The sequence below is a fragment of the Bacillus rossius genome, chromosome 15 (genome assembly GCF_032445375.1).
Source record: "Bacillus rossius redtenbacheri isolate Brsri chromosome 15, Brsri_v3, whole genome shotgun sequence".
Classification (NCBI taxonomy): Eukaryota; Metazoa; Arthropoda; class Insecta; order Phasmatodea; family Bacillidae; genus Bacillus; species Bacillus rossius.
Window position 1 is genome coordinate 16,403,097 of NC_086342.1, and position 27,067 is coordinate 16,430,163.

The following is a 27,067-nucleotide window of genomic DNA, read 5'->3' on the forward strand; positions in this document are numbered from 1 at the left end:
ATGTGTCCGTGAAACCTCTGGAATGTGTTTAGGCACAATGATTTTTAAAATTTAATGTTAAATTAGTATTTAACAGAGTAGGTACTCTTTCAAACATATCTATTTAAAAAAAACTGCAAGTATTTATGGCTGTCGTATGTTTGGTGCGTACGTAACAGCAAAAAAAAAAACCTTCTGTAAATTAATTCCCGTAATTGCAGTTGTTGCGCGAGTAGAAACCGTAAGTTCTAGATAACGCGATATCATTCTGTCGCATCGCCATATTCAGATCGGGCCGTCGCGTTATTGTGATTCGAGCATTATTCTGCGTCGGCGACCTCGCAGAGAAATTTAGGGTATTCGTCAGAGATGTGTAACGAGGTTATGTGTTCTCATTTTGCAAATACACTTGTATATACATGAAACTCTAACACGAAATTTAACGTAAAATTTGTTAAAATAATGCCTAACGCTAATAAATAAACCCAAATGATGTTTCAACAATAATTGCTGGACGGAGTCACACGCAGTTCTCGCTCTCGATGCTAGAATTAGTTGCCGGAGCAGCTACGTCGACTATCGAATAATTCGACTTGCAGAGCGAAATGTGATACTATATAGAATGAAACGGCTCCGATAAAAGCGAAAAAGACTTGAAAAAACTGCCTATCATGTTAAAATCCATTAAACAGTTAATACTAAAAAGTTTCCTTTTTGGCTCTGTGAACTTTGGTTCGTGCCATCCGCCACAGATGACAACACACCGTGTGTCGGTTACACATTTCCGTTCCATGCAACTTCCGTCGAATTCTGCCAGCTAAGATGTTACACAAAAAAATTGGGGGGGACGGGGGGGAGGAAGCCACCGTTGTGAAGCCAATGAACACGCACGATCTGCCTGGGTCGTCGTCAGCTGCGCTAGGCGGCGCGGCGGTGTTCCGCTGAGAGAGAGAGAGAGAGAGAGAGAGAGAGAGAGATATGTCACGTGATGGCGGAACGGCTGCACGACCTTGAGAAGCGCCGCCCGCGCACCGCACGCACCGTCACAACTACGCAGTTCCCTTTTCGCGCTTGCTGTCCCAGGCCTAGGCCCGGACACTGGTTCATTGCCACGTACTACCCGTTCCTTCGATGATTCTTGCAACGGAGAAGACAATGATTTGGAACGGCTTTGTCGTATCAATACTACTTACTTACTCTGTTCGTCAGTGGCGTACACAGGCCAGGTATTTCGGGAGATTTGGTACTAAAAAAATTTGTATTCAAAAAATTTACGTTAACTAATAATGGATTCGACAGTAAATTTTTCCATTCTCAACATGCATATCTGCCTTTAGGGTCTCTGATTCTGGTCAGTGGTGGACGTCAATGAAAGTTATATTAAAAAATGTATACATAGTATCTGCTAGTTTTTGGTGAAGGCAGTAGGTATGTTATTTTCGGTGATGCAAGGTGAGCTGTTACAACACCTGGAATCAAAAACCAACAAAGACACAGTGATGCATGTTGAGAATGATGATGTAGCTGCCCAAACCACGTGTTGATTTTTTTTAGTACAAACGTTTTTTTTATTTAAATTCCATTCTGGAAATAAATTCTGGAATCGTCATTGATTCCGGTGTTGCAAAGGCTCGCATTTAACCACCCTTCACCTTCACGGAGATCTCGCATATGTTTTCATAAATTAAAGGAAGGGAAGGAATACATTCTCCCTGGAGACCCAGCAATTTCGCGAATTAATTTGGCGTTGAAATAATATAACTCCCAATACTATGTCCACTCTGCACACATCTATTTTTTTCTATTTGCTGATTTCTTTCTTCAGACACGTCCATTCTTTGGAGTGGGTCTACGTGATTCGGCTACTCTGCTGCTTGCTGGTTGCTGACTGGCTCACAACTGTAAGAGGAAGGGGGGGGGGGGGGATTTCAAGAGAATTTAGGTCCAATCACCAAAGGAATGCAAAGACATGCATTTTTGCGTGACCAAAAGAATACGCACAAATTTTTCTGTTCAGATTTATCGGTTTATATTCATCGCTGGGTTCGTTTGTGTATCTATGTGTTGTCGTCGTATTGTTCAGATTATCTGTTTAGCATCATATTTGGGTTCGTCTGTTTGTCGATGTGTTGTTCAAGTTTGTTGTTTGTATTTGCTGTCTCGTTGTCAGCCTTCTTTGTTCGTCTGTGCTGAAATTGATTATTTATTTAATTTTTATCCGATTAAATTCCTTCCCCGAAAATCTCTGTGCCGTCAAAGCATTTAAAATTCGACATGAGCGGATATATTTGATGTCCATTCTTGATGCTTTTCTATTACATTGCGTGCAAACAAGAATGGCGTATATTCATGAAGAAGTTTTTAATAACTGTATGTACTGGCAACCCTGTATACTTCACATACCCTTGTGGTGTACTCAAACATTTCGGACATGTTTAATTTTCGACCTATATTGTATAGTATTGGCCAGATAATTTGTTTTTAAATAAATAATTTTATTCCCAGCAAAAAATTTAATCTAATAATAGAACATTTTCATAATCAATCAAAAACACAAGTATTTATGACGATCTACTTTAGTTTCGTAAATTACGGTTGGTATATGTTCATGTATTTGCTAAAACTTTCTTTATGAACATTGCGAATCTTTTAATTTATTGAAGTGTTGTATCTAATATAATCTACAAAATGCTTTTTTTTTTTCCTTTTCAAAATGGTGACTTTACTTTACCCATAAGTACGCTAGCAGTGCACGGATTCGTTTACTTGCACGCCTTATTGCACACTCCACTGACAGCCCTTGTGGTGTCAATTCCGTGGACAAGTGCGTGCGAGTAAGTAACTTCAGACGTACTCCGTAACTAAAGTCGTGCGCACGGTGCTACGCATCGGTGTTGATTTGTAACGTGACGGTGTCGTGTTCTCCTCGGCTCAGATCAGTTGCCAGTGCTGACAGCACAGTAAGCGACCAGTGCGTCGCGGAACTGACACAGTCATCACTGCCCGGTCCGCCTGCCTGTCTGTGCCTGTCCGTGCCTGTCTGTGCCTGTCTGTGGCATCGATCCAGGGGGGCTCGCAGAAAGTCCCAGGCCGCGTGTTGCCTCCCATCACCTCTGAGTGTGGGTTTTTTGATGTGTTCGGGTGTAAATGATTCTGGAGTCTGTGGTAGAGGGTGGCTGTTTGGCCTTTTCGGGGGGACGCACCACAACGCCGAAATACCACAACGCCGAAATTCCAAATTGACCACAACGCCGACAGCTAGAAAACTTCTGTGTACCACAACGCCGAAATACACTTAACGCCGAAAAAAGTCATTGCAAGACTGCCACAAAGGTTAGGTTAGACTAGGTTAGGTTAGACTAGGTTAGGTTAGACTAGTTAGATTAGACTAGGTTAGGTTAGACTAGGTTAGGTTAGGCTAGGCTAGGATAGGCTAGGTTAAGTTAGGTTAGGTTATATTACGCTAGGTTAGGTTAGGTTAGTTTAGGTAAGGTTAGGTTAGATTGTGGTATTTTGGCGTTAAGGTACATTTAAGAAACACACAAATTCATTCAGTTGTTGTTATCTTTAAAAGATTTGTGCAATGGGAGTGCATGACTTGATGTAAGTTTTTGGACGTACGCCATTGCTAAGAACTTTTTCTGTTGAAGAAAAACTAATAAATAAAATAAATAAACAAAAATACCCAAAAAAGACAAAAAAAACACACACACCTGTGTTTCCGTACCATGTGCGTCTTTGCCTGAGGACGGGAGCAGATAGCAGTTCCCGAAACGTCGCTTGTTTCTGTTTTGGTAAAACTATTGTATTTGTTTGTCTTTTAGTTTTGTCGTGTTTTTGTCTCGTTTAAACTGTTGTGCTGAATTATTTTGGGTTCAATATTTTTGTGTTGTCATCATTTGTGGTTTTTTTTTTTCGTTCTCTTAGTAAATTTTTCTTTGTTTGTTGACCATATTCCTGTTTCGGAATATTTTGTGGTGTTCATATCCTTGTTGACAACAGCAATTGTTTGCTTAATTTTGTGTGTTTTTTTTTTTGTCTTTTTTGGGAATTTTTATTCATTTATTTTATTTATTAGTTTTTCTTCAACAGAAAAAGTTCTTAGCAATGGCGTACGTCCAAAAACTTACATCAAGTCATTCAGTTGTTATTTCGGCGTTGTGGTACACAGCAGTTTTCTAGCTGTCGGCGTTGTGGTCAATTTTGACATTCGGCGTTACGGTATTTCTGCGTTACGGTAACGACCCCCCTTTTCGGCTGTGGTGGAATGATGCCCTCCTCGGAGTCGCGTGGGCCCGCCCGCCCCTGGGACGACAATGGCGCCGGATGCGGGAGCCGAGCCCCGCCCGGAGTTCCGGGTCGCGGATCGCGCGCTCCCTCGCGGCTCCAGAGAGGCCGTCGCCATCGGCGTAGCTGTGTTCATAAAGTTGGGGGGGGGGGGGACAAATAATGATTTTGATGTCATGTAAACCCATTCCCCTCTTTCTAAGACGGGGGGTCCGGGGATCCTCCACCGGAAAATTTTGATTTTAAAAGTGCAAAATAGCACTTTTTAAGCAGTTTTTGTATCTAACCATTAGATACATCGATGTTAAAATTATTATTGTTTCCTTAAGATAAAATTTGATGAGTGAAGAAATCACAAATAAAGTTGGGCAGAATAATATTATAAAATAAAAATATCACGGTCTAGAAAGTTGGGGGGGGGGGGGGACAGTCCCCTCCACCCAAAAAGTTCAGGGGGACACGTCCCCCCTGTCCCCCCCCCCCGGTTCCTACGCCCCTGGCCGTCGCCTGCCGCAGCTGCCCCCGGGTCATGTATGCGTGATCGCTAGAGACTGGAAAAATTCGCGAGTTCAAACACCTTCAGGATAGACTCCATGATCCTCTGCCTACTTTGGCAAACGGCGCCTTTTGTTTGGGTGCTGAATTTTGAGGTGCCTCAAGTGGGTAACTTGTGATTGGATACTTCTTTGACTGACGGTCTCTAATTGGCCAAGAGTCCTACATATTAATAGTGAACCAATAGCAGAAGCAGCACAATGGTATGATTATTTGAAACTTAACATATCACTAAATGAATCCGCGAATTTTTCCGGTCTCTAGTGATCGCGTGCTAACTGCGTCAAGCCGTTCCTAGGGGCCGGCGTTTTTCGCTGTATGAATCTGAACGCCTATTAGACTGCAACAAAGGTACACCCGCATCTTCTTTTTTTGATTGGCGGCCGTCTGCGAGAGAAGTCGGTGCCTCGTGTTTGACCGAGAGCCACTCAGGACGCGTTTGCTTCCGCTCTGAATTACTGTGATTGGTGTTGTAACAATCGATATGTACCTAAGAGAAACTCTCCCAATCACGGAACACAGACGGTGCTACATTTTTTTTTACTTTCATCTAGTCTCGAAATCTTTTCGCGAAATACGCATGGCCCTAGCCATTTCTTTTTTTTCCCCCCCTTCAGCTAACTGTCACGCCATATTGGTTACACGCCCTAAACACCGGCTTTCAGCATGAAAACAGTTAGTTTTGAACGGAGTAGCTCGGATTCTGGGTTGTAGCCGCGTCCGAGGCGAATACATCACCTGGCGTTTCGGTCGACATGGCATTCGCCATCATCAGGGTAGAGTTACCCACTGGAGTTATCACAAGTTCTCCTGCATTTTAATACTCTCGCCGATTGGCTGCAGCTATGGGCCAATCATAACCTTCCTGTCTTCTGGTTGGCCTATTGGTTTGGCCAATCGTAACTGGGCTTCTTTGATTGGCTTGAAGGTGCTGGCAAATTAGTGGCCTCTTCTCTTCTGATTGGCATTTAAGAATGCTTTCAGTTCAGATTGGTAGTTCTGTTCCCATATTTCGTGTTTAAATTGTATTTTTTTTTTTTTTTTTAGAATAGTGAAAATGGCCAAAGGGCGTGTTTTCAAAGTGTTTTCAAAGCATGAAATCTCCCGGTAGTGATTCTAGGAAAACGTTCAAGAGCTTGCATTGCAGCATTATCTTCATTCATTTATCGCCATAAAACGTCATGGCTACAACTCAAAACTCATAATTGTGTTATGCGCGATGATAAAGACAGCACGCCAGTTCAGAGCCTTGCGCTTAGAGGCGATACCGCGCTAGAAAACACAAGCGAGCGTCACACTTACCATCGCCAATCATTAACAAAAAGTACGCCTCTTAATCAACTTCAGTTTACTGGGGTAGGAATTCTGAGGTTAAAACTTGATAGTTATGACAAAGATGATGTACGGGAAAAAGGTCTATAATACCGTACGTAGTGAACACAGCCATGCCGTTTTATACGATTCTGCCGGATTATCGAAAGTCAATAGAGTTTTAACAGGAATTAAAAAAAAAATTAATGTCCAGTAACATGATATGTAAAACAACTGTAAAGGGATTGAAACATGTTCGCGGTTTGGACGACCTTCACGGAAGACTACACAGTCGTTTGTATAATCGGGCAAATAACGCCAGTTCATTCGCTGCTGACTTGTGCGTCATCTCAACTAGTTTGCCTGCCATTCGATACTTCTTTGGTTGAAGGTTTCTCATTGGCCCAGAGTCGTCCAGATGAACAGTGAGCCTACAGCAGAAGCAGCCTATCGCGAAATGAATCCGCGCATTTTTTTTTTTCCTTTCTCTAACAATCTGTAATAAGCGTCTACATAGAAAAAAAATTACATACGATCGTTGATAAAAAAAAATCATTACTGAAATGTTGAGCTATGTAACCCGGTAAACAAAAAACTCTGTACTGAAAAAAAAAAACAGTAACGATAAACTTTGAGATCAGTGGCTCGATTGGTGCCAAATTATAGAATGTGCCGAAGCGTATAGTGCCGGATTAAAATACCTTATATAGTACCTACTTACCTACTATAATATATTATTAAACAAACCAGTCATACGTCAGACTTAGATATTATCCATCTATAGTTACAGATGCCCAAATATCCAACAATAAGGCTGGTTCTTTTACACGTTATCAGCTTCTTCGGGAAGGATATCACGTGCACAGTTGCACGGGTGTCGTCGCTCTCTGTCGCTCCTGCTGAACTCTTACGGCCAGTGTTCTAACATATCAGCTGTCCTTCTTCCTCCGGTGTTTTATCACTTGTCCCCATCGAGTCTCCGGACACAACAGCTGACTCACGCTGTGGATTTCGTCACACTTAGCATTCATAGAATTACTCACAACGCTTCCTGGGTTTCTGCTGAAACATTAAGACCTTTTAGTTACGCGACGAGATAATTATTAAAATATTTAAATAAAACTTTAAGATATTCTTTATTTAATTAAAATAACATTGTACTGGGGCAATCTTTAATAACGCAATTTTGTTTACATCTCCACCTTAATACCGGCGAGAACCTTTCAATGTATTTCATCCTCATTTCAATAAGTATTGTAATGGGATGTAAAAAGATTAAAAACATGTATCTGTGTAATAAATCAGATATATTATTTATATCAGTTTACTTAATCATAACTATTGCGTACAGGCATCCCAAGTCTAGAAACTCCGGCTCTACGAATCGGGCTAAGATTTCCACGTAAATTCTTGATTACCCCCGCCCCCCGGTTGTAAGACAATGTTGTTTCTCGTATCAAATTCCAATAAATAAATGAAGGAAAAAATATATTTAATGTTTTTGAGTTCCGACAACCCGCTTCCCTTGATCCTAGTGGTTTAGTAAATAAACCGCCTAACACAATGTTAAGGTGAAACACATTTCTCTCAGGCATGTCTCGTCACGTCGCGCCGTAGCGCTATTGTGATCACAGCATTACGCTACCGGTTGAAAAGACGTATCACTTCGAAATTAAAAAAAAAAATGTGAGGGAGTCTTTCAGTACTCGCTAGAGCTGTGTAACATATAACCTCGGTAACGAGCAAATTCATGTGTTCTCATGTTTGCGAATGCATTTATAAAATAGAAACTCGGACACGAAATTGAATGTAGAATTCTTATAATAATGTCGAGCGTGATAAGTATAGGCAAAAGAAATGTGTTTTCCACTGGACGCAAATCACACGTAGTTTCCGCACCCGCCACTAGAATTCGCTGCCGGAGCAGTTAAGAGTGGGATAAATAGCTACTAGAAATTCCAGCTGCTTGAAGCGTGCGTCTGGTATTGTACGTTAGACCGATATTGCTCTGAGTCCCTCGCGATAAGCGACACTTCTCAGTCCCACGATAAGGACCGAAAGGGGTGGGGTGGCACTGCGAGGCAGTCGGATTTAGTTTTCCTTGCTGTTGCTGTGTTAGCTCGGGATATATGAATGGATGTTCATTTATAAATGGCGAAAACAAACGCACGTTTTGTAAAAGGTAATGCTCGTGGTAAATTGCATTTGTCTGTGCGAAGAAAACGGAATAGAGGTAAAAATCTAGCAAATTGGAGAGAGGAAAATAAGTAAGTACACAAAGTATTTATAGTATTCATGGGTCGTTTTCAGTGTATAGCTTCAGGCAGTGTTATTAATAAAAACATGTGTTTTTTTTACCTTTATTTAATGTTAAAGGAAAGCACAAATACTGAAGAAAGTACGCCAATTGCAGAAACTACATCTGAAAATGCTAAAAGCAAGTAGAAATTACGTTATGAATAGTTTATATTGTGTATTTTATTTTGTAATAAAGGAAAAACCTTTTTACTTCAGTAACTACTATTCATGAAATATACATGTGTTATATATGTGATACATATATATAAAATATATTTTATTGTTAAATGGGATACAAACAAGAGATACTTTTATATGCTACGTAATGAAACAACATGATAGCTTTGAAAACTTGTAATATTTTTATGTATATTATCAACTTGTATGTAACCGCGAGGTAAACTATTGTAACTTATGTATTTTGTTTACAAATCAGCTTTACAGTTTTGTGTAATTATTCGTATTTTGTGCTGTGCTTATAGTGTTGGAACTGCAAAATATGTAAAACTTATCCCCCAATAAATGCCTTGCAAAGTAATATCCCACGGTATATTTAGTTCATTTAATTTTTATACAACTATTATTATTTGGAAAGTAACCTAAAAAAACTAAAAATTATTAATTGTATATCCACAATCCAGTTAAATATTTTTTGTAAATAAACGGTACTATAAAATATATATGTGCAAAGAATACTCTAAGAATAATGTAAATGAGGTGGACGCGAATGCAATGACAAGAGAAATGCAGAGTAACCCGACAAGACATGTGTTATCGAAAACCAGACCTTCCTCTACACCCCTTCCACACATTCGTCAACAAAGCGCAGATAACAGCTGTAACCCGACCACTCTAATGGCGAGGATTATCTACAGCGCTCGGGTCTTGCTGAAGGGATGGAATAAAAGTGTCCTATCTCCAAACAGTAAAGAGGCATATTTTCGGCTCAAACATGAATGTGCAGTGACTTACGCGTGTGCAAGTAATTCGCAATTGTATGAAGATAATTATTTCCAAAATTCATATACTATAAAAGAATGTTACATTTAAATCGTTCAGTTTTTACTCTTTTGTTATTCCGATTACTTTATTTTCTGCAAGTTGTCAAATTTGCGCCAATATAAACCTTTTTACTAATTAAATTTGCTTATTAATAACAACATTAACCACATTCTGACAACTCGGATCAGTCATTATACCTTTCCTCAATGATGTGTAAAAATCTCATTCATCTGCATTAACTGGTTTGACCTCTACTTGCCGTCGCATTGACCACTAAAACAGCTCTAAATGAAGCCTTTTATCGCCCTCTTAAATCGACCATCGAATCATTCAATCTGCAGACCGATAAAAGCAACAAAAAAATTTGAAAAATACTTAACTCCAGCTTTGAACTTGATTTTTAGCAAAAAGAAAACTTAATCGAAATCCTGCCCATATTGTTAAAATCCATTGAACAGCTAATGTATAAAGTTTCCCTTTGGCTGTGCGAAATTTAGTTCGCGTCATTTCGCCACAGATGGCATCACCGTGGTTGCGCATTTCCGTTCCACCAGACTTTCGTTATGTTCCCGAAATTGCTCCTACCAAATGGCGTGTTCGAGAGCTAAGATGTTACGCGTGAAAATGGATTATTCGGGTATCTGATTCGGGATCAAAGAAAATTAGGTTACCGTCGGAGGCGTGTGGCTGATGTTGCTGTCACGACGAAGCGCGAGGTTACAAAAAAATTCTCTCTCTCTCTCTCTCTCTCTCTCTCTCTCTCTCTCTCTCTCTCGGTTCCGCCCACAAGACGCGCACGTGTGGCGCTCCCAGCGGCGAGGAACCGCATTAAGTGGGTCAGGACTCTCCCAACAACGTCTGCACGAGATACAGCGATGGACGTATAATTTACTGGGTGTCGAATTTCCATCGCTCTTCTCTCTCTCTCTCTCTCTCTCTCACTCAATCATTCTCCCTCCCCCCCCCCCCCCAATCCCCCTGACGCTCACACGTACACACACACACACACACACTCTCTCTCTCTCTCTCTCATTCCGCAACTGTTCGTGCCTCGCGTGTAACCCATGTCCCACGACTGCGCACGTGCAGTAAAATGTAAGGGACCTTTGAACTTTCCATTTCGTTGGTCTAGTTCGCCATTATCCTCTCCCTTGCGCGCGTTTGCCAGCTTTTTCCCGCAGACAGACAGCATCTGGGAAAAACAAGGTAGAACTCGGGGGAATTTTTAAAAGTTCGTCTTGAAACTGGTAATGAATTGACTCCGCAAAATCGATGTGTGCCATCAATACGGCCCGGGAAATAACCGTAGGTTCATTTCGCGATAGACGAGAATCCAAATACGTTTTACCTTCCTTGCTGCTTCAGTGATCGGGCCACAGTTCATCTGAAAGACCCTGGGCCTACAACAAAAGGAATATCGAATCAAAAGAATTCCAGTTAACAGGTGTAACGAGTCAGTAGCACTTCAATAAGCAGGTGTAATTTGCCCGAGTACATAGAGAGTCATGGAGTTTATCCTAGAGGTCAGTGAAACGGCGAATTATTCCTGGAGACCGGAAAAATTCGCGGATTCATTTAGCGATAGGCTAAAATTCAAATACCTGCGCCTTTAAGCTGCTTCTGCTATTAGCTCACTGTTCGTCGGGACAACTCTGGGCCAATGAGAAACCCTCAACCAAAGAAGTATAGAAAGACAGGCAAACCAGTGGAGATGACCCCACATGTCACCAGCCAATGAACTGGCGTTATTTTCCCCGAGTATAACAAGGACTGTAAAGTCTATTCTGAAGGTCATCGAAACCGCGAATTTTCCAGTCCCTTGTAATGGACTTCGACGTCCTCTAGGATAGACTCCATGATAGACTGTGCGCTAGGGGAAAGTACACCTGCTCATTGGCTACGGACTCGTGACGACTCATGACGCCTTGTTAATTATGTTGATTTCTATTCGATAAATATTTTGTTGAGAGTTCTTCATTGGCTCAAGAGTCCTTTAGATAACCTGTGGCTGTATCCGAATACATAGGGATGCGTCCTTAGAACACACATCCCTACATCCCTTAGCAAATGCAGCCACAGTGTAGAGGACGCATTTCTAATGGATGGATAGTATCCGAATACTTTTACTGCTAGCACCACCTGTTGACTGTCAGTCGTACTAATGTTCACGCAGCCATTTTGTGTAGGGAAATCTACGAATATTCAGCAAAACGTAAATAATAAATACCTACCAATTAAAAAATAATGTAACGTGTATGTTATACATGTAAGCGATCCAAATAAAATACATTTTATAAATTGTAAACTTTAAAAATACTTATGAGTTTTGAATTATCCTTTAAGTTTAAATTCGTATTTTGATTATATTTATTAACGTCTTCATTTGTCTCTGTTTAAGTTATCACTTTCGCTTGTAATGTTTTAAACACATCTTATGCTGAAAATCTGAAGTAATATTATACACAAACAAAATAAAACCCGATTCCGAAGCTAATGGATGTAGGGACGCGTTAGTGGATGCGAGTGTCGCATCCCTAGAAATCTCGAATTAGTGGATGCGTGAAGGGATGCATCGGCATCCCTTGTGATAATTCGGATTCAACACAAAGATGGCCGTGTCCACTACGATGCATTTTAGTAGATCCCTTAGCTAAGGGATCCATTAGGCCAGTATTCGGATGCAGCCTGTGGCTCAAATACTGGAACATCCGAAGGGGGGGGGGGGGGGAGTATCTGAATACCAACCTATCACGAAATAAAGCAGCGAATTTTTCCAATCTCTACCTATTGCGAGGATGGTAGGTATTTGATTATATGGTCTGTGTCATGTAACTCGTCCCAAATTTTATATTTCTTAAAAATTTGTACTTATATTGGTTTACGCATTTTTCTACCGCTTTTGTTTTGCCTGCAGAGTTTGGAAACAACTTCACGTGGTTGTGAGTGAACATCACGCGTTGCTTTGCAAGTGGCGTAAAGGAAATGGGTGCCCCTGGTGCTATTTTTGAGAAATGTCAAATTCGAGACAAACTACAAGGCATAGACGTTGCGTCTCAGCGACAACGAGATCGTTAAAGACGGAAAATCAAAGGGGAAATGGGAAAATAATAGGACATAAGTTATAAAATTACGTTTTAAAATTCTGATGGATCATTCTATGGTATTTTCGGTACATAACACGGCATAACTTGTTAAAAATCTGTTCATGCCGCGAAATCGTCTAAAATACTAGGTTGTTACGAAACTAAGTGTAGTTATTGATAGAGATGCATTCCAGACAAAGCCAGAAATTTGATGATTCTGCAAGTGACCTTTGTATCATCTGTTATCAAGATGCTGTGACGGGAGATTTTAGACGTTTTGTTTCCTTGGAATAATTGAAGACTTTGGCGTCTGATAGAGGGCAATAACGCATCAAAGACACGTGACAACACAAGCCTGTATATTATACAATATTATGTAAGAATTGTGTTTTGTCAATGTAAACTTCATCAGGCATCGATGTATACAAAGGTCATATTTGCTTTAAATAGCACCCAAAACCACATACCTAGTTGAATTTTTTCCTCTGTTATAGAAAACTTGTTAAAATTAAATGTATAGAAGTGGTGATGAACATATAGCTTCTTGTAAATGCTTTTGTCCATCGTTGGTGCCGTGGCCGTGTATTTTTAGATAGACTGGAGCCTTGTTATGTGGAATGTCATATCGACATGATACATAACTAGGGGCAGGCAAAAAAAAATCTGAACGCCTATTGGACTGCAACAACGTATACCCACACCAGCGGTTTCTCCCTTGTGATTGGCGGCCGTCTGCAAGAGAAATGGTTGCCTTATTTGACCGGGCCACTAAGGACGCGTTTGCTTCCGCACTGAATCACTCTGATTGGTGTAGCAACAATTGACATGTACCTAAACGAAACTCACCCATTCACGAAAGACAGACGATGCAACAGTGCTTTAACTTTAAGCTACTCTCGGAATCTTTCCGCGAAATATGCATGCCCCTATACATAACCAACCGGATATTGAAACCTGTATCATGTACCATTGTACTATATGCTAGTTAGCACATAGTCCGGTCTCCATTAATACGATAAGAACTCAAATGTATTTATCACTCTTTAGCAAAAACCACACAGTTAAACCATATACATTTGGTATCATTATATAGATTTTTTTATTGACTTAAAAATAGTTTGGATTAAAATAGTTTATTATTGAATTATTTTTTAATTTCAATGTCATTATTTAAAACTTGTCTGTTTGTATGTATGTTTGTTCGAGTATTGCGCAAACACTTATTAACCGATTTTGATTAAACATTTTGTGTTTAAAAGCTTGTGATTGGAATTAAAAACTGCTGTATATTTTATTTCGCTACGATGAATGGAGCCGGAGATATAACAATAAAACCACAATTTTTTCACAACCAAGTGCACCCAATTCCAAAATACCCACTTCTACCAACACCCACTTCTACCAATACTACAATGTACTACATACATAATATAATTTAATTATTCTATCACAATCGATAACTATTTCAAGATTGATGATAACTTTTTTATTTAATTATATAATAATTAAAAAAAATCACCGTGCAATTATTCTTACGGGGACACACACGTATATATCATAATTAGAATTTTGCATGTGGCTAATCAATAGAGGTACGGAAATTTCACGGATTAAATTGGTCGCAAGCTGGAATTCAAACTTTCGTACTCTGGCATTGTGCTCATGATTGAACTGGAGTTATTCGTACACGCCTCCTTGCGACCGTGAACCAATGATGTCCAAGCTCGGAGAGAAGTAGGCGAACCAGGTAGTGCCGATTCATGAGAACAAAAATATTCTCAATTTGAAGTCAGCCGATGTAAAAGCAAAAGTTGGTAGAACAAACACAAGGCTTTGAATTTTTGCCTAACGCTGCACGAATCACGAAATTACCGGGTTTATGACAATAAAACAAAAAAAACTTGAATCTAATCAAGTCTAGATGACTGGAAAAAATGTCAAAAGGCGTCTCTGAGGTGGGGTGCTGTCATAACTTAGAAACACACAACTTAGAAACACATAACTTAGAATTTTCTAAGTTATGACGGTTCTAAGTTATAACTTTCTACGTTATGACGTTTCTAAGTTGTGTGGTTCTGCGTTGCGTGTTTCTAAGTTATGACAGTTCTAAGTTGTGTGTTTCTAAGTTATGATAGTTCTAAGTTGTGACTTTCTACGTTACGACTTTTCTAAGTTGTGTGGTTCTGCGTTGCGTGTTTCTAAGTTACGTGTTTCTAAGTTATGGCTGTTCTAAGTTGTGTGTTTCTAAGTTGTGATAGTTCTAAGTTGTGACTTTCTACGTTATGATGTGTCTAGGTTGTGTGGTTCTGCGTTGCGTGTTTCTAAGTTACGTGTTTATAAGTTATGACAGTTCTAAGTTGTGTGTTTCTAAGTTTTGATAGTTCTAAGTTGTGACTCTACGTTATGACGTTTCTAAGTTGTGACTCTACGTTATGACGTTTCTAAGTTGTGTGGTTCTGCGTTGCGTGTTTCTAAGTTACGTGTTTCTAAGTTATGACAATTCTAAGTTGTGTGTTTCTAAGTTATGATAGTTCTAAGTTGTGACTTTCTACGTTATGACGTTTCTAAGTTGTGTGGTTCTGCGTTGTATGTTTCTAAGTTGTGTGTTTCTAAGTTATGATCTTTCTAAGTTGTGTGTTTCTAAGTTACGTGGATTTTTCCAAGTTTTCTAAGTTATGGCAGTTCTAAGTTGTGACTTTCTAAGTTATGTGTGGTTCCCGTCTGAGGTAGCTCGTTGGTTTTCTCTACCTTCACAACACTGTCCCCACAGTTCAGACAGCTCGAATGCCGGATGTGTTTACGTATGGAAAGCCTGGCCATTCGCATTCGACCGGGGTCGACCTTGAAGGCGCTGCGTCTCACCACAACGTGTTGAATAATGAATAACTATTCGGTTCGTTACGTAAGAACAACAGAAACTCCGATTACCAACACATTTTTTCTTCACTTTTGGGCAATCACATTTCACGTTATTTTGATAATACCTTGAGAAATTAATTATACCTAGGACCATGAATTTTTCGCGGAAAGATTTCCAGACCAGCTGTGTGTTAAAATTTTGTAGCATTTTCTGTGTTTCGTGGTTGGCTGTGTTTCTTTCAGGCACATGTCATCTGTCAGCACACTAATCATATAGGCATCCAGTGCAGAAGCAAACGCGGCCTGGATGGCCCGGCCAATAGGAGCAATGGTTTCTCTTACAGAAGGCCGCCAATTACAAGGAAACTATCGCTAGCACAGGAATACCCTATTGCCGTCTAATGAGCGATACAATATTTTGTGAAAAATCCATGCCCCTTAAAAAATATCCCCTCTGGCCTTTCCTGGAAAATTACTAAAAATAATTATAATTACTGGTTGCTAAAGTTTCACATTCGCTGTGTGATTATAGTTAGAGAACAGGGATATTTGGCTGATTATTTGGTTTTTAGCTAAAATTGATAATATATACATACATATACACTCTTAAAACATATGCTTTCCATTTGGCTGATAACTTTCTGCAGACTCGCGCCTTCTTTGGAGTGGGTCTACGTGATTCGGCCACTCTACTGCTAGTTGGTTGCTGAGTGAACGACAAAAGTTATCTTACTAAAGCTGTATAGGCCTATATGCATCCAATAAGCGAACAACTTCGTAACATTCAAAAAGTTTCCGTTAAGATATAGTTCAGGCGATATTAAAATGTTTATATTCTAAATATTGGGCAATGTATGTCGGCTAGCTATAAAAATAAAAATAATAATTATACAGCGAGGGGCGTTTTAATACCAAGGCAAACCGTCCATTATCCACCTTTTCCGAGTATCTAGGTATGTGTATTCTGTTACCGTTAGGTCGGAATTATAACATAAAGTTAGTCGCATCCTTCGACGTCCTTTCTTCCGCCATAAGTCCGTCCTTCCGTCAGCCGCCGAGCGACTAACGACACTCGGCTCGTTCGTCATATTTTTTTTTCTTTTCCGTTTGAACCCTGCCAACTGTTGAGAAAATTTATAAATTTGGGAGATGTATTCTTATTATGATTAGATTAGTTTTACAGTCATGTAAGTTTTGCACTTGTAACTCATTAAATTAAATTATTTCTCTCTCTAGAATTTATTTCAACATGTTAAAGTTAAGATGCATAATTAATTACGCTTTTGTGACTCAGGCGATTTTTGTTTAAAAAACAAAACGTTTATGTATGTTCAACGTAAGTTAAAAATAATAATAATCATCCTCACTTAAACAAACTTCAAAACCTTCTAATACAATAAGTTCTGACGCGCAAAACCCTTGTATCATATCCTCAAAAATGTTGGTGGGCGGACGAATTGAATTTTTTCATTGCATCTTATTGGTAGGGGCATGTATTTTTTTTCGCGAAAAAATTCTAATCAGTCATTAGACTGCAAAATGTGTGTCTGCGCTAGCGATCGTTAGAGACCGGAAAAATTCGCGAGTTCATTTCGCGATAGGCTGAAATACAAATAGTTATACCTCAGTGCTGCCTCTGCTATTGGCTCACAACTCACCTGGATGACTCTGAGCCAATGAGAAACACCCAACCAAAGCTGTATCGCATCACAGGCTGCTACGTTGGGACGTCTCACAAGACAGCAGCCAATAAGTGGATGACATTTGACCGAGTGTACGTAGAACTATGGAGTTCATCCTGCAGGTCATTGAACCCGGATTTTTTCCGGTCCCTAGCGACCGTTCTCTTGTAATTGGCGGCCGTCTGCAAGACAGGCCGTTGCCTTGTTTGGCCGGGCCATCCATAACGCGCTTGTTTCCGCACTGGATGGCTGTGATTGGTGTGCTCGCGGTAGACATGTGCCCGAAACACAGGCGCGGAAAAAAATTCACGGGCTTAACTTCTTGGCTGCAGGTCATCGGACGGACGGACTGGCGGACGGAGACGACGTGCGACGGTCTGTTGCTAACTCCGGCCCCGAGTACAGCCGGGACAGCCCGCGACGGAGGGCCAAGGTAGGACGGCGGACGACGAAGACGTTGCGTCAGCGCTCTGACGCAAGGCGTCGTCGGAACACGCTAGGACGCGTATTGCACGATCGCGAGGTTGGGGGTGGGGGGAAGGTAAGAGGTAGTGGAAGGGGGGAAGGGGGTTGAAAGAACTCTGAGGGGAAGGTGGGGAAGAGCCTTGACCTAAACCTGGCCGCGCGCGTGTGCCGCCCGGGGAAAGGGCTCAGCACCCCCTCCCCCCTTCCCTTCAAGCTATTGCTGGCGTGTTTGCGTGCGGTGTCGCGGACTGTGTCTTGAACCTCCGCATGCCTCCTCAAGGTTCACGGCTCTGAACTGGCGCGCTGTCTTCTCGTGCGCACAGCGACTATGAAGATAAATATGAGTAGATGGAAATAGGGCATACGGGTGCAACGTATTCCTTATGGAACTACAGCTTGACGGCATGATGGTCTATTGGGTTGCCTATCGTGAGGATTCGGCTATGTTCGGGCGTGCTCACCTCTCGATGCCTATGATCGGTATCCCGGCGGCCATTTTAGATGATGCCACGTCCGACATCATGAAATCCGCTATTTTGGAAATCTGTAAATATTGAGATAGAAATTCGGGAAAAAATTCCACAATTCATCAAAAAATCACTTATTAATTTACAGAGGCGAGCATCCCCGAACATAGCCGAATCTTCACGATTGGCAAGCGAACAAGCCACCAAGACGTAGTTCCATAAGAAATACATTGCACCCGTATGCCCTGTTTCCATCTACTAAAGTGTAACGCAAATCCCTTGAGTGCTTTCAAGAATCTCTACCAGATGTTTCGTGCTTTAAAATTATTTTGGAAACACACTTTTTCACTCTTCTATAAATTACAGTTTTAAAACACGCAATCCGGGAACAGAACTATAGTCACCCGCCCTCAGCGCATTCGTAAATACCTCACTTTTATGTCTCGAGCAGTTTTATAATTGCATAGGGGTTTTTATTCTTTATTTTTCTGAAGCTCTGCACATTGTGTGTGTTGCCAGGTAGGCGGTGGCCTTGACTGGATCTGTCTGTGATGCGATACTTCCATTCATGGGCGTAGATCCGGGAAGGGGGGGGAAGGGGTCCCAGACCCCCCTCCCCCCTGGAATCAAGAAGCCCCTCACTGAGGCGGCCCGCATGCGCTTCCAAAACTATGTTTTGTGGAAAACTTTATGTATGTTTTAAAGTTTTCTGCTTATTGCATGCATATAGCCCAACATAGGGGTAGTGTAAGACATACAAGAGCCCTATCCAGAGACGACTTGCGTCTGTTAAAACCCACGCGCAAAATTCTCGGGCCGCGCGGAAAACCCCTGCGAATTTTCGCCCAATGCGAATCATACAGATTTTCGCCCCTGCGTTCCATCAATACCATGAACATATGGAACGGAATCTGAACAACCCACAATAAAAATATAAATAGAATAACGCTTCGATTGCACGTGTGCACCATTATATAGTAGTATTTAGGAATCATTTAATCATCCACCCCAAAGCTCCTGTACAGTGCCTACCAAAATTTTAAGACCACAGGCTTAATTAAAACAAAAAAATAATCCCAGGTTTTTTTTAATCATTTCTTGAATATTTTGTGAGTTAGTTCAAATCATGAGACAATTATCCATAAAAAAACGCATTGCGATACATTTAGTTTCCCAGATGTTTTTTTTTTTAATTTTCAAATCTTATTATAAAAACCTACATATTTAAGTATCAAAAACGTTGTAAATACTGAACCACGTTGTAGAGTAAGCTAGCGAGAATTTATGGACACAAGCTATTGGTGCCTATACGTTCTCGCTAGCTCTATCGACAAACTTTCTATTTACATTTAAACCTGCAACTACACTTCGTTGTTTTTCCCTATATTTTTCAAAATATAAAAAAAATGTCAACAATTTTTTTAACGTTTCTACTTTTTAAAATGATAATACACATCTTAAAATACTGGAAAAAATTGGTACTGAAATTAATCGAATGGTTTCGTATTTACAATATTTTTGATACTTGAAATGTAGATATTTAAAATAAGTATCGAAAATTAAATTTTTTGTATTTTGAAAACTAAATGTATCACAACTTTTTTTGATAGACAGATGTCTCATGATCTGCAGTATTCACCAAATATCCATGAGATTATAACTAAAAAAAAAATAATCAAAATAGGATAATTTTATTTAAATAAACCTGTGGTCTTAAACTTTTGTCAGGTACTGTATATCTACAAACCCTTCCTTTAGGTTCATCCCTAACTATTAAAGTTAATTAGTTAGGGTGTGTGTGTGTAAAATAATACCCACGGTAATAATTCAAGTCTAAATTATAAACGACCAAAACTTTTTTTTGACAATGGAATTTCAAAGCAGATTTTTGTTGATTTGTTGATAACATCTTTGTTTAACAATAAGTTACTAACTTTACGGTGGCATTTTAACAATTTATTCCCAGCGTGTTACCTGTAAGCTATTAAACTTCTAGTAATATTAACTACTGTTTGTTTTGCCAGCCAGTTGCTAACCACGGAGATTTAAACTTTAGATGTTTCATCAAAGTCTTTGATCTTGCCAGCTTCAAGTCGTTCTCTGTTGTTCGTATTTTCATAGCGGCGACTACAATTTGGTGGTAAGTATCTTTTCATTTACCATGAATTTGCTACTTTCTTCGTTAGTTTTAAATTTTAAATTCTTATCGAGATCTGGGATGATATTTTTAGCAGTAGCATTTTTACATTCCTCATAATTAGAGACCTGTAAAATTCGCAATTTCAAATCCCTAAAGGATAGACTCCATGATCCTCTACGCACTCGTGCAAATTACATCTGCTGATTGGTTACCGACTCGTAACACCTGTTCACTGGAATGAACGTGATTCGCTAATTCTTCTGTTAAAGATTTTTCATTGGCCCAGAGTCCTTCAGATAAACTGTGGCCCAATCACTGAAGCAAAATAATGTCAAAAGTATTTGGACTCTATCCTATCGCGAAATGAATCCGCGAATTTTACAGGTCTCTACTCATAATCATTACAGTCATCTGATATTTTGCCTTCATTCCTCTTCTTCGATAGCTTTAGTCAGCTTATTTGTACATGTCTTGCAATGTCTTTTCAAGAAATATATTCTACCAAAGGATTTATAACACTGACTACAGCTAAGTGGTTTTTTTTGGCAAGGACCCAAAATACACTCGCTTCTTACGTGTTGTTAAGCTTTTTTTTTCTCAAGGTAAACTCCTTGCTACAGCATCTACAGCGATATCCAAAGACTGCTATACACCTCGGTCGGTGAAAAGTGAACTCGAGTAAACTTAGTGGCTAAGTATCTACAGCGATATCCAAAGACTGCTATACACCTCGGTCGGTGAAAAGTGAACTCGAGTAAACTTAGTGGCTAAGTATCTACAGCGATATCCAAAGACTGCTATACACCTCGGTCGGTGAAAAGTGAACTCGAGTAAACTTAGTGGCTAAGTATCTACAGCGATATCCAAAGACTGCTATACACCTCGGTCGGTGAAAAGTGAACTCGAGTAAACTTAGTGGCTAAGTATCTACAGCGATATCCAAAGACTGCTATACACCTCGGTCGGTGAAAAGTGAACTCGAGTAAACTTAGTGGCTAAGTATCTACAGCGATATCCAAAGACTGCTATACACCTCGGTCGGTGAAAAGTGAACTCGAGTAAACTTAGTGGCTAAGTATCTACAGCGATATCCAAAGACTGCTATATACCTCGGTCGGTGAAAAGTGAACTCGAGTAAACTTAGTGGCTAAGTATCTACAGCGATATCCAAAGACTGCTATATACCTCGGTCGGTGAAAAGTGAACTCGAGTAAACTTAGTGGCTAAGTATCTACAGCGATATCCAAAGACTGCTATACACCTCGGTCGGTGAAAAGTGAACTCGAGTAAACTTAGTGGCTAAGTATCTACAGCGATATCCAAAGACTGCTATATACCTCGGTCGGTGAAAAGTGAACTCGAGTAAACTTAGTGGCTAAGTATCTACAGCGATATCCAAAGACTGCTATATACCTCGGTCGGTGAAAAGTGAACTCGAGTAAACTTAGTGGCTAAGTATCTACAGCGATATCCAAAGACTGCTATACACCTCGGTCGGTGAAAAGTGAACTCGAGTAAACTTAGTGGCTAAGTATCTACAGCGATATCCAAAGACTGCTATATACCTCGGTCGGTGAAAAGTGAACTCGAGTAAACTTAGTGGCTAAGTATCTACAGCGATATCCAAAGACTGCTATACACCTCGGTCGGTGAAAAGTGAACTCGAGTAAACTTAGTGGCTAAGTATCTACAGCGATATCCAAAGACTGCTATACACCTCGGTCGGTGAAAAGTGAACTCGAGTAAACTTAGTGGCTAAGTATCTACAGCGATATCCAAAGACTGCTATACACCTCGGTCGGTGAAAAGTGAACTCGAGTAAACTTAGTGGCTAAGTATCTACAGCGATATCCAAAGACTGCTATACACCTCGGTCGGTGAAAAGTGAACTCGAGTAAACTTAGTGGCTAAGTATCTACAGCGATATCCAAAGACTGCTATACACCTCGGTCGGTGAAAAGTGAACTCGAGTAAACTTAGTGGCTAAGTATCTACAGCGATATCCAAAGACTGCTATATACCTCGGTCGGTGAAAAGTGAACTCGAGTAAACTTAGTGGCTAAGTATCTACAGCGATATCCAAAGACTGCTATACACCTCGGTCGGTGAAAAGTGAACTCGAGTAAACTTAGTGGCTAAGTATCTACAGCGATATCCAAAGACTGCTATATACCTCGGTCGGTGAAAAGTGAACTCGAGTAAACTTAGTGGCTAAGTATCTACAGCGATATCCAAAGACTGCTATACACCTCGGTCGGTGAAAAGTGAACTCGAGTAAACTTAGTGGCTAAGTATCTACAGCGATATCCAAAGACTGCTATACACCTCGGTCGGTGAAAAGTGAACTCGAGTAAACTTAGTGGCTAAGTATCTACAGCGATATCCAAAGACTGCTATACACCTCGGTCGGTGAAAAGTGAACTCGAGTAAACTTAGTGGCTAAGTATCTACAGCGATATCCAAAGACTGCTATACACCTCGGTCGGTGAAAAGTGAACTCGAGTAAACTTAGTGGCTAAGTATCTACAGCGATATCCAAAGACTGCTATACACCTCGGTCGGTGAAAAGTGAACTCGAGTAAACTTAGTGGCTAAGTATCTACAGCGATATCCAAAGACTGCTATATACCTCGGTCGGTGAAAAGTGAACTCGAGTAAACTTAGTGGCTAAGTATCTACAGCGATATCCAAAGACTGCTATATACCTCGGTCGGTGAAAAGTGAACTCGAGTAAACTTAGTGGCTAAGTATCTACAGCGATATCCAAAGACTGCTATACACCTCGGTCGGTGAAAAGTGAACTCGAGTAAACTTAGTGGCTAAGTATCTACAGCGATATCCAAAGACTGCTATACACCTCGGTCGGTGGAGCCCAGTCACTTCTCGGCTCGCGCGATCACAGAATAAACAATTGGTAACAGAAGCGACAAAGTGGGTTTACCCGCGTACTCGCTCATCGTTTGTTTACTTTTCGGTCGCCATCTTTTCGGGGCGCGTTTAGCCAATGCTGGGATAGCAGTTTAGTTGGATTTGAATTAAGTACTGTATTAGTTAGTGATTGCGAGTGAATTCTGGCATTGTAAATGATTTAATTATGTATACTTCACATTTGCGTACATTGATTAAGATTATGCAAGGATTTTTTTGTTTGTTTTGTATTGACGTCTAATATCTTTGTACAAACGTGTACACACAGAAGATCTGACAAAATGACATAACGATATGTTGTCCTCCCATTAAGAGCTAAATTTTACAGACAAGAAAGTTTCTTCAGTTAGTGTTAATAAGAAAATGGTTAAGTAAACTTAAATGTTAAATTAATTTGTGTTATGAGATTCTACTTATTTAACAAGCCAAAAAAAATAGGTAGCTATTTAGGCCTACATTAGAAATACCTAGATATGATGTGCATTTACAAAGTTTATTTTAAGTATGTAAATACATTTTTTTTACGTGTTAACTACATAACGTAGGGGCCAATTAAAAGCAACGACTTAAAGAAATTCACTCTCAACAATATTACATTAGGCCTACAGGAAAATAAATCACACGTATGTTAAGTGTGGCATTTTTAATATAAATGGCATATTAAGTTATAGACAAAAATCACTCTACATTTTGATTGCTGTAGTTTTAGGTGCATTGTGGCAAAAAATAAATAAAGGCATCGAGACACGTTGCATGGCAGTAAGCACAGAGTTACACAAATATCACGCATTCTTTCCAGCAAACGAGATGACGGACAAGAAGACGCCTACTGGCTTTCAATCATTATTTAATAACATGTCAATGAGTTACACCAAAAATTATGCATTCTTTCTGAATAAAATTTGTTCGGCATTTACTGCGCAATTCCCTGAATCACGGAACACAAGGCTAGAATGCGCACGAACTAGCTTATTTATTCCAATACAAAAGAATAATGTTGATTGGAATCACGCATGCATACTCTAAATACTATGAATTCAAACATATTTGTGAAATTACGACGAATTATTGTATTTACTACCACACAAACTGTTCATTAAATCATACTACCCTTTTTAAATCATACTACCCTTACTTTCAATGGGAAAACATTTCTTTATTTACATTCGTGTACGCCCCGAGAGCATCAGATTGCTGGTACGCACTAACCAAGGATAAAACCACATTTTGTCGCTTCTGTTACCAATTGTTTATTCTGTGGCGCGGCGCAGCGCACGGTAACTCGGCCTGCGTGTGTTTGCCGGTATCCTAGCAACTGCCCCCCCGCTTCCCGCAGGGGACAACGCCCTCGCCTGAGCACTCTGCCCGTGGGGGGGGGGGGGGTCTGGGGGGGATGGGGGATGACCAACTACCGGACGCGCGATCCAAGCTACCGGAGGCAGATTCTGAATCATAGATAGGGACTGGAAAAATTCGCGGTTTCAATGACCCTCTAGGTTAGACTCCACAACCCTATATGTACTCGGAAAAATCACATCTGCTCATTGGCTACTGGCACGTGAGAGAACTGTCAACTGGAAGGCTTGTGATTTGAAACTTCTTTCGTCAAGGGTTATTCATTGGCTCAGAGTCCTGCAGGCAAACTATGGTCCAATATTGAAGCAGCAGAAAGTTAAACGCATTTGGATTCTAGACTATCGCGAAATCAAACCGCGAATTTTCCCGGTCTCTAATCATAGATCAACGGGACACCGTCCGACCCCCACGATTATATTTAATTTGTGGTAAAATTACTAATATTTACTCCCAATTTAACAATTAATAAACTGTGACACTGCACAGCTGTGTAGTAACATATGCTCAACTTTTTAAAACTTTTTTTTTTTACATTTCCTTTGTTTTGCTGATGGCTAACCCGTTTCAACAATTTCTTTAATTTGTTTAATATAGTAGTTGTACTTTAATGCCTCAAATCACGATGTCTAATTTTTTTTTAAATTTAAAGCAGTGTGATTATATTATGGTTTCATTGTAACTTCCCTGCAACATCAGTATATCGCTTATTATGTCATTTGAACATTTTGTTCTAATTGTGTTTAACCTAACATCAAAATTAATATGGACAATGAAGTTTAAAAAAAAAAACAATTGATAGCGTTAAGAAAAAAATCAAGATTGTTAATTTGTGTTATGTTCGTTTAGAAAATGATTTCTTTGCACAAAGTGCAAGAAGCACTTCGCTCTTTAGTTGCTGTCTTCCCAAGCGAGTACCTATGTATGACCTTCTTTATTCAGTGCCAAGGTCAGAAATATCTTCTTATTGATCCCACACCATGATTGTGACTTCAGAAAATTACTCGTCGTAGTATTTTTTTTTAGCATAAACGAGCTGTAATTCATATTTTGCCGCCGCAATGCAGTGCCCTGATACCCGGTCACGTGGTTCGCTATGTGAATACCTGCATGCTTACCTGGCGTGTGAGGAGAGTTCCCAGCTGCCGCGGAGACACCGCGTCTTTTCATCACTTATTTTTGGCCACGTGCAAAATTACCTTCGGCCAACCTAAAAAAAATAAAAATGAAAACACTTCAGAGCTTGAGATGATTATCACGTTGTCCAGATATTCTGGACTCTAATAAAATGTACTAAATGAAGTAATGTAACATAAAAGTATAAGTTAATCTTAATTCGACAACACACACACACACACTTATATATATATATATAAACAGAATCTATAGTCAGCAAGTGCCACCGCGGGGAAATATTTTATTATTTAACGCGGACGACTACAACTATCACAGTTCACAAGTTTCGACTTCAACAAGTAGCCAAAGCTAAGTTCTATGCCATGTTCAACAAAAAAAAAAAGGGGGGGGGGGGTTGGTGGGGCTGTGTCGGTACACACGACCGTTGTTTTAACGTGGAACGTCTGTGTCATCGAGTCGCTCTTAGTGTACTGGATTGAAAAAAAAAAAACGAGACATTGACTGCGGAATAAAAATTTTAATGCAAAACAGAGACTGAATGGTGCTATCTTCACTCGATTATGTCCATTGGTGCCGGTAAAACATCTCGCGGAGTTTTCTTAACATTATTACGTATACACATTATCCAAAATACACCATTTTTATGGGTTAAATCGATCGATCTAAATAAACCCTACGCACGAACACACGAATAGCCGCGCCATCACGTCTGAGCTGCTCTTGAGTAGAAAGGAGCGAGAGCGCAGGTTTTTGACAAATCCGCGCGGTTCCCCTTCCCCGCCAACCCGCCCGTCCGAGACTCAAACTCGAGGACTTATCAGCGAGCTGACTGCATACGTTAGATAATGACACCGCACTCGCGTCTCCAAGACTAATGGTTATGGGCTAAAAGACTATTTCTGTTCTGGCGCCCGTACGTTTCAGTGTGATTTCAAGGACGTTTCACGTCAGAAATTAAGCACGGAAGCTTTACTGCAAGCGGTATCAATAGAGACCGGAAAAATTCGCGGATTCATTTCGATAAAGGCTAAAATTCAAACTTGTGAAAAATTCTGCTGGTTCTGCTATTGGCTCGCAGTTTAACTGGAGCTCCCTGGTGGGCCAATGGCAGACTATTTTACCATAGAAGCGTCGAATCACAAGCCACCCAGTGGAGACGCCTCACAAGTTAGCACCCAATGAACACGCGTGTTTGCTTGAGAAATGCAGAGGATAATGGAAGCTATCCTAGAGGTCATTGAATGCGCGAATTTTTCAGGTCTCTAGGTATCAAATATATTTGAACCTGTAAGATGGCGCGAGCGGGATCCCCGACGTCGATCCTGGCCACCAGATGGCGCGCCGCGGCTTCGACCAATTTGCACAGCTGTGGGGCTTAGCGCGGGCATGGCGAGACACAGCGCAGATAAGATAGCGTCGTGGGCTCCCGCGAGTTATCGACAACTGGGCCCGCTGGGGAGTTCGGCGTGAAGGGACCCAGGGTCGCTCTCTATCCAAAATAACAAACCCCACCCACCATCC

The 27,067-nt window shown here is 40.4% G+C and overlaps 1 protein-coding gene across 1 annotated transcript in view; it reads right to left on the reverse strand.

Moving 5' to 3' along the window:
* The window catches only part of LOC134539642 (DNA repair protein XRCC1-like), a gene marked incomplete at its 5' end in the record, with an annotated part of 198,069 nt that extends 172,494 nt beyond the window's left edge, over positions 1–25,575 (reverse strand). Inside the window, one exon of the mRNA XM_063381829.1 lies at positions 25,528–25,575. Coding sequence (XP_063237899.1) covers positions 25,528–25,575 — 48 coding nt within the window. The remainder of the gene's footprint in view (positions 1–25,527) is intronic.
* Between the last annotated feature and the right edge of the window lie 1,492 nt (positions 25,576–27,067).